The following is a 10,957-nucleotide window of genomic DNA, read 5'->3' on the forward strand; positions in this document are numbered from 1 at the left end:
GGGCGCCGTAAGGGGGTGAAAAGTTAGGACGATTCTAAGGGCCCGTGACGGACAGGGGCCCAAACTATTCTAGAACATTAAGAAAAAAATGTTTAAGTAAACAATGTGATATATTTTCATGGGGCCCAAAATCCCTGGCGGCGCCCCTGCGTACACATGCCGCAGTTTTTGCGTGGCTGTGTCTTTAGTTGAAAGCCCAGTGGGCGATCTGTTCATCTGTCATACTGATCATACAGTCAATAACTTTGTTGTTATTAGCATCTGGTTAGCTAGCTATGCTAACGAATATAAGAAGCTTTTTCTCCAACCAGTGAGGTAAAGGCACATCTTTATATGATCCTTATAGTAAGTAATAAAAAAGAGAATAAAGTAAACAGGTATTTGCTCACATCTTGTGTCCATATCTTTCTGCTTTGGTGGTCATGCCACACCGTGCACGTGCATGCATGGTAACATATCTGGATTCAGAGGTTGCTTTTTTTCGCACAGCATGAAAGAAAGGCCAAATGAATGGGCTGTGATTTGAGTATTTTTAAGCAGAGGTCAATCATTTGTACGGCCCTCGGAGGATGTTGAAACAATTGAAATGGCCCTTTAGAGGAAAAAGGTTCCTCACCCTTGACTTAAAGTGTAGCTGGTCAGCTTCACCTCACCACTACAGTCACTGGTTATTATGACCCTGTAATGATTGTGTGTGAGAGTTACTCTGAGTTTACTCACTTCCTGCAGAGCTGAGCCTCAGAGTCTCACAGCTCTCGGAAACTCTGATTTTCAGGAATAAAAAAGGAACAAAAACCAGACAGTCGACTGCTCAGGTCAACGGAAAACTGCCGTAATGTCACAGTTTAAGACCTGTAGGTGAACCGCAGTGTGTTCAGGAGCACCAACAGATTACTCCCCGTTAGTATCCACATGTTCCTCTTCTCAGACCTAATCACCTTCTGTCTAGTTATTCACACACACTTTGTACACTCCCAAAGGATGAGTTTTATTCACCCCTAACCTCTGACCTGTCAATCAACTGAAACATAAGTATTGGCATGTATTTAGATAATAGATTGGATTGCAATCAATGGCAGAACATGTTGGTTGCCTCTTAAAAATGGATTTGGTTTCTGTCATATTTAAGTGAATATCTTTGGACATTTAAAGACATAACCTTGGACAAATAAAAAGGCAGGAAATAGATTTGAGAGACTTGGGTTTTTTGCATTCTTTGTGTCAATTGGTTTATGGAGTAAATAAAGTGTAGAGGATGTCTTGAAAGAGGATCTTGTAAAGTATGAGGACTCTTTCTGGGTCTAAACCCTCAAGAAAAGCCCCCAAAGTGATGATGTGTAAAACTGTGAACCCAGCGGAGGACAGCAGCTGATACACAGTGTGTGTGTGTGTGTGTGTGTGTGTGTGTGTGTGTGTGTGTGTGTGTGTGTGTGTGTGTGTGTGTGTGTGTGTGCGTGTGCGTGTGCATGTGTGTGTGTGTGCGCGTGCGTGTGTGCGTGTGTGTTCTCACCGTAGACCCGGATCCACCCCCTCTCTCTGCTCACAGTGTCCGACAGGAGTCTCTCCAGCAGCGGGTCCAGAGGCTCCACGTCTCCCGGGTCCGGCTCCATTAGATCCGAGAGGAACTTTAAACCCCTCCAGAAGTGTCGGTCTACCGGACAGATGTAACACTTAGCGGTAAAGTGTTTAAAAAGCGGCGGCAACACAGTAAAAGTGGCTTTTTAATCCGTTTCTTGGGAGTTCAGCCGTTAGCGGTCCGGCTGTTTCTCCCCATGGATGAGAAGAGAAGAGAGGAGGCGGGGCTTAGCTCCTATCCGAGCAGCTCATTGGCGCAACCAGAGATCAAGTACCCGGATGTGGGCCTACAGAGCATGCGCAGTTGAGTTTTCCCTTTAAGCTCCGCCTCCGATCTCCCGCTCTCTGTCAGTTGTATGAACGGATAGAGATAATAGGTTCTTCATTTATCCAAAATTGGGAATAAAAATTGAATAAAATACAAATAAAATATAAACAAAAAATGTAAAAAGTATATACATATTCCCACTAAAAAGAGCTGTCTTCAGAGGTGTATAAACATTATAAAATATACATAATTCAATAGAATATTCTCTCATATCAACTGAATATGTAAACATGGAAATTGTATCTTGAAATGAGGAGTACAAATGGTTAACTCTGGATACAGCTGTCAACTCATTTGATAACTTTTACACCCATATGATTTATATAAGGAATATAATACTGTTTGTGCTGAGTTTATTAGGCTTAAACAAAGATCTGCTTATTAACAGACGTCTCTTTTCCCATGCAAGTCAATGGGGTAAAGTGTTCTTTATTATAGGTTATCATCAATGTTCCTGATGACCCACACAAGTCTCTTTCTGCCCTCTGCCTCTCCCTGCTGTCCTCTGCAGGTACTACATGCACAATATATTTAGTATTTCTTTCTGTAACTTAACAATAAGTAATTTTTTCAACAAAAAGTTCAAAAAATAAAGAGGTTATAACGATAAAATATCAATAGATATCCTACTATCCTGTGTGTCTACTCAGATATATACAGAAGGTATTTAGCAGGCTTGGCTCAGGAAAAACAAGCATTTTGCTGCACTATCTAAGAACTAAAAAAGCAGAATTATAAGATTTGAATTTGAGATTTTTTCTTTAATTTTTTTTATTTTAGCGAAAAAACTTTAAAATGTTCGAAAGAAATACATAATTAAGAGATTTTCTGAAAAAAGTCCGAATAAGACAAAGTTCTAAGAAATCCAGATAAAAGTCTGAATTTGTTAAGTCTTCAGATAAAAGTCTGAATTTATTAAGTTTTTGGAAAAAAGTCTGAGTTTGTTACGTTTTAAGAAAAAGTTAGAATTTTTTAAGATCTGTTCTGAAGAGCTGATGTCCTCTGAAGGAAAACGCAGATTAATAATAACACCCTCCTCATGACTCACACAGTAATATCTCCAGTAAAACCAGGTTGTGGGAAAGACTTGCTGTTCTCAGATCTGTTCTGAAGAGCTGATGTCCTCTGAAGGAAAGCGCTGAGCAGAAGAAAGTGAAAGCATGCAGAGAGTTTCACCGTTTATTTGATTGAACATAGAAGATAATCTCTGTGATCTCTGTTAATATCTGAGCTCAGGTCTCTGTGTCGGGCTTCATTTATTCTGTCACATGTTCTCATCATTATACGTCTTTCTCCATGTTCCCTCATTATATTTAGCCTTATTCATATATATCAGACCCTTCCTCTCAAATTACACTTTCTTATCAATTCAGACAAATGCTTAGATTCATTAGAAAAAAATAATATTCCTTTAGTTCAAAACGGAGAAAAACTCTTCAAATAAGCAAAAAATAAGCTAAATTGTTATAAAATATACAAAATCCTTAATTATAAAAAATGTGCGAAATCCTTAATATGACAAAATTCAACAAACGTTTTAGGAACAGAATTTTGGTAAATTCTTATAAAACAAACAAAAACGATTTTTAAAGAATTTAGTACAAAACAAAATAATACAAAAATCTTTAAAAACCAAATTAATCAAAATGTTTGAATTAAACCAAAATACAAAAATCCTTAAATTCAATGACCTCAATAATTATCAAATAAGCCAAAAATATTAAAATGAAAAAGATAAGAAAATATCATCTAAGAATTCCGTAAATTTGTCAACAACATTTAGTATTTAAATATATATATATTTATATATATATCAAAATCCTTTTTCATGAAATCAAATCAATTCCTAAATTAAACAGAAATAAGGTTCCTTTGATTACAAAACTCAAATCTTCCTAAAAACAAGCAAAAACAGACAATTAAGCAAAAACTCCATCACAAATACAACAGAACTCAAAAGTCAGACTTGTTGAAGCTCTGAAGTTCTGCTATCAGGACATCTGTGCTCTGAGCAGGGGCTGAATCATCATATCAGGAGCTGCTACTCTTCCTCTGCAGGAACAGCCAGGTTAACTTCCTGCAGCTCCATGTCCTCCTGTCTGCGCTGCCCCCTGGTGGCCTGCAGAGGCATGACAGCCAGGTTAACTTCCTGCAGCTCCATGTCCTCCGGTCTGCGCTGCCCCCTGGTGGCCTGCAGAGGCATGACAGCCAGGTTAACTTCCTGCAACTCCATGTCCTCCTGTCTGCGCTGCCCCCTGGTGGCCTGCAGAGGAATGACAGCCAGGTTAACTTCCTGCAACTCCATGTCCTCCTGTCTGCGCTGCCCCCTGGTGGCCTGCAGAGGCATGATAGCCAGGTTAACTTCCTGCAACTCCATGTCCTCCTGTCTGCGCTGCCCCCTGGTGGCCTGCAGAGGCATGATAGCCAGGTTAACTTCCTGCAGCTCCATGTCCTCCGGTCTGCGCTGCCCCCTGGTGGCCTGCAGAGACATGACAGCACAGAGGTGACTTCCTGCTCCTCTTCAGACCCACATCACAGTCCTCTGAACACATGCCTACCTTGCAGACGAAGTAAAGGCCGCTGGCCAGCAGCAGAGTCAGCAGCTGAATCAGCAGCAGGACGACAGCTCGGAGGATCAGAGGTGTTGGATTTGAGGGAACATCAGACATCACAGCATGAGGCCAGCAGTCCCACTAACTGCACTCTCAAAGGCTTTCAGATGTTTCCCAGTGGGACCTCTTTAAAAAGCTCTCAGTGAGACACAGACATGATCCTCTTCCTGTGAACACTGAGCTAACCTGAGACAGAGACAGACAGACAGGTGAGAGACAGACAGGTGAACAATGAGCTTACCTGAGAAAGAGACAGACAGACAGGTGAGAGACAGACAGGTGAACAATGAGCTTACCTGAGACAGTGACAGACAGACAGACAGGTGGACACTGAGCTTACCTGAGACAGTGACAGACAGACAGACAGGTGACAGACAGACAGGTGAACACTGAGCTTACCTGAGACAGTGACAGACAGACAGACAGACAGACAGACAGACAGACAGGTGAGCGACAGACAGACAGGTGAGAGACAGACAGGTGGACACTGAGCTTACCTGAGACAGAGACAGACAGCAGACGGCTCTCAGAGGAGAAGCTATGAGAGAGAACCAACAGGTGATAAACACAGCTGTAGTTTCCCTGGTGGGCGGGCTCTGCAGCCGGGAACAGGAAGTGGGCGCTGTGATTGACAGCTGGTTGGGTGTAGGTGTGAGTGGAGGAGCTGAGTAGGAAGGAGCCTCCTGGGTACTGAGGCTGGATGGAGCAGCTGATGCTGAAGGTGGAGCCTCTGAACACCTGGATCCCCTGCTGCTGGGCCACGGAGACCCCGTACATGGAGGAGGACACAGAGATGTTGGGCTGAAGCAGCAGGTCTGTAGACAGGTGAGAGACAGACAGGTGAGAGAGAGACAGGTGAGAGAGAGACAGGTGAAAGACAGACAGGTGAGAGAGAGACAGGTGAGAGAGGGACATGTGAGAGAGAGACAGGTGAGAGACAGACAGGTGAGAGACAGACAGGTGAGAGACAGGTGAGAGACAGGTGAGAGAGGGACATGTGAGAGAGAGACAGGTGAGAGACAGACAGGTGAGAGAGAGACAGGTGAGAGAGAGACAGGTGAAAGACAGACAGGTGAGAGAGAGACAGGTGAGAGAGGGACATGTGAGAGAGAGACAGGTGAGAGACAGACAGGTGAGAGACAGACAGGCGAGAGACAGGTGAGAGACAGACAGGTGAGAGACAGGTGAGAGACAACAGGTGAGAGAGAGATAGGTGAGAGACATACAGGTGAGAGACAGACAGGTGAGAGACAGACTGGTGAGAGACAGAAAGGTGAGAGAGAGACAGGTGAGAGAGAGAGAAAGGTGAGAGACAGAGACAGGTGAGAGACAGACAGGTGAGACAAAGACAGGTGAGAGAAAGACAGGTGAGAGAGAGAGAAAGGTGAGAGACAGAGACAGGTGAGAGACAGACTGGTGGGAGAGAGACAGGTGAGAGAAAGACAGGTGAGAGAGAGACATGTGAGAGAGTGACAGGTGAGAGACAGACAGGTGAGAGAGAGACAGGTGAGAGAGAGAGACAGGTGAGAGACAGACAGGTGAGAGACAGGTGAGAGACAGAGAGACAGACAGACAGGTGAGAGACAGATAGGTGAGAGAGAGACAGGTGAGAGACAGGTGAGAGAGGGACAGGTGAGAGACACACAGGTGAGAGAGACAGATGAGAGACAGACTGCGATGCATGATGGGACTGATGGATTTACCTGAGCAGGTGAGCTGCATGATGGGATAAGAGTAATCTCGTTCTGCACACTCCCTCAGAGCAGATCCAGAATCAAGGCAGTCACGATTGATCGTCCACACGGATCTGTCTGAGGACTCCTCTCTCTCTCCCACAGAGACAGCAGAGCCACAGTCGAGCTCTCTGCAGGCTGCTGCTGCTTCCTTCAGGGTCCGGTACTCATACATATCAACCAGTGGTCTCCATTCTCCCTGATGTCTCAGCTCCAGGTCTCCCTCACAGCGACTGGATCCTCCCTCCAGCCTGACAGGCTCTGAACACAAACAGGAGAGTCATCAGTCAAAGCAGAGAGTTCTCAGAGAGGGGAAGCCCCGCCCCTTCCTGTGGACCAACATTTCCTGCAGTACAATTTATTATCTTTAAATGAAATGTTAATATATCAGTTAGCATTATCTACATCCAATAAGAAGTGAACCATTGATGCCTGAGTTACTACCTTTGAACCTTTGAACCTTTAACCTTTGAACCTTTGAACCTTTAAACCTTTGAACCTTTGAACCTTTTAACCTTTGAACTTTTGAACTTTTGAACTTTTGAACCTTTGAACCTTTGAACCTTTGAACCTTTGAACCTTGATGCATCACGCTGTATCCTGCAGTGTTGATGAAGGGAAACCTAACGTGTGTTTCCACCCCGTGATTCAGATCGGCTCCTACATGTGATGCGTTCACGGCCCATGATGCACCTGTTCACTGGGTTTCATTAAATCAGGTCTTTCAGACTTCCTGCTGGATGAGGACGAGTCGAGACAGACCCCCTGCTGGGCGTCTGACCGAAGGGAAGCATCTCTCTCGTCATCACTGATGTAGATTATATTGCTGACTAATGGTTAACCAGTCAAACTGTGGTTCTGTGGACCTAGTGTTAGCAGGTGTGTGTTCTTGGTGTGAATGTGATCAGGTTGGTGTGTGTGGACGGACAGCTGCTGTCCTCTCTTCCCAGTTCTGTGAACCAGCTCTGAATCTTTTACTGGTACGGAGCACCGGACCATACCGGACTACTTTCACCTCTAAACAGAAACAACACTCATCTGTAGAAGAAGTTTGATGAAGAAGCGTTGAGACTAGAACTGTTTCTGCTTCAGTGGTTCTCTGTTCAACACACTCTCACTCCATAATCGTCCAGGAGCGACGTTTGGTCAGGGTCCCGAGGCGTGCAGTTGTGATGCTCCTAGGCTCCTTCAGCTTCATAAAGGGACGCAAAGAGCTTTCAACTGATTGCAATGTATTCCCATCTGCGGCGGGATTTGACGCTCATGGAAGCACGGCATCCGTTTGTGTCGGCTGCCCTTAAAGGCAATTTGAGCGGCCATTCCCATTGGATAACGGAGAATTGTACACCAGGAAGTAAGTATTCCCCTTACTGTCGATTGATTTGACAGTGATATCTGCACTACTCATTGACTAAAAAACACCAGATTACCTTTGCTAATTAAAGGACATTGATTGGTTTAAATTGTGTGCAATGCTTTTTTATTTTTCCCCTTCGATTCGGAGAAACATTAATAATATACCTCTATATAGTAATAGAGGAGAGGAGTTATTCTAGACCCTCTAGAGAGGAGACCATGAGGAGAGGAGTTACTTTAGACCCTCTAGAGAGGAGACCACGAGGAGAGGAGTTACTCTAGACCCTCTAGAGAGGAGACCATGAGGAGAGGAGTTACTCTAGACCCTCTAGAGAGGAGACCATGAGGAGAGGAGTTACTCTATCAATCAATCAACCAATGTTTATTTATATAGCCCAATATCACAAATGTTACATTTGCCTCAGTGGACTTCACAGTTTGTACAGAATATCAGTATGACAATACGACACCCTCTGTCCTTAGACCCTCTGTCCTTAGACCCTCTGTTCTCAGACCCTCTGTTCTCAGACCCTCTGTCCTCAGAACCTCTGTCCTTAGACCCTCTGTCCTTAGACCCTCACATCGTACAAGGAAACACTTCCAGAGAAAACCCACAGTTTAAAGGGGAACATGGGAGAAACCTCAGGGAGAGCAACAGAGGAGGGATCCCTCTCCCAGGACGGACAGACGTGCAATAGATGCCGTGTGTAAATTGAAAAGATAATACATTTGCAACATAGGTAGTCCAAATGTTAGGAAATGCATGTGTGTATAATAGGAAGATGAATCCACGAGGATATCCATCCAGGACTTATGATCCAGGACCACAGCCACGACTCAAGATCCAGGACTCGCGATCCATGACACAGGACCGCAGGATCATCCATGACTCTGGATCCCGGCGTATATAGACACCAAAAAGAAAGACATTTGGGGAAGCTGGGTTAATCGGAACATGAGAGTACACAGGTATAGACAGAGAGAAGGAAGAAGTAAGATGTCCCCCGACAAACTAAGCCTATATCAGCAAAACTAGGGGCTGAATCTAATCAGCCCTAACTATAAGCTTTATCAAAAAGGAAGGTCTTAAGCGCACTCTTAAAAACGGATAGGGTGTCTGCCGCCCGAACACAAACTGGAAGCTGATTCCACAAAAGTGGAGCTTGATAAGAAAAGGCTCTGGCTCCCATTGTACTTTTAGAGACTCTAGGAACAACCAACAACCCTGCATTCTTGGAACGCAATGCCCTAGTAGGACAGTAGGGTATAATGAGTTCTTTAAGGTAAGATGGCGCCTGCCCATTAAGGGCTTTGTAGGCGAGAAGAAGAATTTTAAATTCTATCCTGTGTTCTATAGGGAGCCAGTGTAAGGCAGCCAGATCAGGAGTAATGTGGTCCCTTTTCCTAACTCTGGTTAGTACACGAGCTGCAGCATTTTGAATCAGCTGAAGAGACTTGACTGACTTCTTTGTACACCCTGATAATAAGGAGTTACAATAATCCAGCCTTGAAGTAACAAATGCATGGACTAGTTTCTCTGCATCGTTTTGAGGCAAGATATGCCTGATTTTTGCAATGTTACGTAGATGGAAGTAGGCGGTCCTTGAGATTGATTTTATGTGGGCGTTAAAGGATAAATCCTGATCAAATATAACACCAAGATTCCTTACAGTCTCACTGGAGGCCAAATTAATGCCATCCATAGTTAATATATCTTTAGATAATTTGTTTTGTAGATTCTTTGGGCCGAGTACAATAACTTCAGTTTTGGTCGTGTTTAACATCAAAAAATTTAAGGTCATCCACGTTTTTAAGTCCTTGAGGTAGTCTTGAATTTTATTTAGATGATTAATTTCATCAGGCTTGATTGATAAATATAGTTGAGTATCATCGGCATAACAATGAAAGTTTACAGAATGATTCCTTATAATATTGCCTAACGGAAGCATATATAGTGTGAACAAAATAGGTCCAAGCACTGAGCCCTGTGGCACTCCATGGCTAACTTTGGTTTGCGTGGAAGATTCATCGTTGACACGTACAAACTGAGAGCGTTCAGATAGATAGGACCTAAACCAGCCTAAAGCAGTTCCCTGTATGCCAACTAATTGCTCTAGTCTTTGCAATAGGATATCATGGTCGATAGTATCAAATGCAGCACTAAGATCGAGCAAGACAAGAATAGAGACAAGTCCCTTGTCAGAGGCTATTAGAATGTCATTTGTGACTTTAACCAGAGCTGTCTCTGTGCTATGTTGTGTTCTAAAGCCAGACTGAAAATCTTCAAATAAATCATAGTTTCTTAAGTAATCACACGCTGTTTTGAGACTGCTTTCTCAAGAATCTTTGAGAGGAACGGAAGATTAGAAATAGGTCTATAGTTGGCTAAAACCTCTGGATCGAGGTTGTGCTTTTTAAGAAGCGGTTTTATCACTGCTACTTTGAATGATTGTGGAACATAGCCTGATAATAAAGACATATTCATAATATTTAATAAAGAAGTGCTAATTAATGGAAAAACTTCTTTTAACAGCTTAGTTGGAATCGGGTCTAAGATACACGTTGATGGTTTAGAAGAGAGAATCATTGAATTTAATTGTTCAAGGTTTATGGCTGAAAAGCATTCTAGTTTACTATCTAGTGTAATATTAGAACTTACGTTTCCGGGAGCTGTTGATAACACTATACTGGTCAAAGGCAAGAGGTCATTGATTTTGTTTCTAAGAGTAACAATTTGATCGTTAAAAAAGCACATCAAATCATTCCTACTGAGTGCTATGGGAATAGAAGGCTCAGTCGAGCTGTGGCTCTCTGTCAGCCTGGCTACAGTGCTGAAAAGAAATCTTGCATTATTCTTATTCTCATCTATTCATGAAGAGTAGTAGGCTGCTCTGGCTTTATGCATCTGAAGCACTATCAACAACAGGATCAATTTGGGGTGGTGTACATTTTGTATAAGTTTCCTCCCCTACATGCAGACATGCTATCGAGTTAAGTATTGGTGGAATCTCTTCCTTAAATGTGGCTATAGCACTAACAGATAGGTTTCTGCTGCAGGAGCTTTTGGCTAATGCTTTGTAGTCTAGTAACAGTACTTCAAAAGTTACTAAGAAATGGTCGGATAAAGCAGGATGGTCAATCCATTTTATTACACAGGGCGTTGCCCGTACATTTATGATTGGTCAAGACTAGATGAAGAGATGCCGTGGTTTAGACTTGGTTCTCTTTGGTAGGTGCACAGACTTAGAAAAAAGTCTCCTGGCAACACGATCCTCCAATCAGCATTCAGCCGGCCTGTGGAAGTCCCTCCCTACTCTGTCGCCATCATACGTCATTTGTTTTTCACTAAAGCT

General features: G+C 43.3%; 2 protein-coding genes across 2 annotated transcripts in view; both read right to left on the reverse strand.

Moving 5' to 3' along the window:
• Nucleotides 1–3,725: 3,725 nt before the first annotated feature.
• On the reverse strand, nt 3,726–6,593 carry LOC307020582 (uncharacterized protein). Its single transcript, XM_079652036.1, has 4 exons — nt 6,219–6,593; nt 5,013–5,330; nt 4,462–4,701; nt 3,726–4,382 (listed from the first exon to the last, which is right to left on the reverse strand). The coding sequence occupies exons 3-4, from the start codon at nt 4,570–4,572 to the stop codon at nt 3,945–3,947; spliced, it is 549 nt and encodes a 182-aa protein (XP_079508162.1). The 5' UTR covers nt 4,573–4,701; nt 5,013–5,330; nt 6,219–6,593; the 3' UTR covers nt 3,726–3,944.
• Nucleotides 6,594–10,752: 4,159 nt separating this feature from the next.
• Nucleotides 10,753–10,957, reverse strand: part of LOC307017555 (olfactory receptor 6N2-like) — a 1,597-nt gene continuing 1,392 nt past the window's right edge. The window contains exon 1 of the mRNA XM_079647151.1: nt 10,753–10,957. This exon is cut by the window's right edge and continues 1,392 nt beyond it. The gene's annotated coding sequence lies outside the window, so the exon portion shown is untranslated.

This window comes from Notothenia rossii (assembly GCF_949606895.1).
Source record: "Notothenia rossii genome assembly, chromosome: 9".
Lineage (NCBI taxonomy): Eukaryota > Metazoa > Chordata > Actinopteri > Perciformes > Nototheniidae > Notothenia > Notothenia rossii.

Excerpts from the sequence above, each read along its gene's own strand:
- LOC307020582 (XM_079652036.1), bottom strand. The coding sequence starts at position 4,572 with ATGTCTGATGTTCCCTCAAATCCAACACCTCTGATCCTCCGAGCTGTC. Across the intron at positions 4,383-4,461 it reads GCCTTTACTTCGTCTGCAAG|GCCACCAGGGGGCAGCGCAG; the intron begins GTAGGCATGTGT and ends ATGTCTCTGCAG.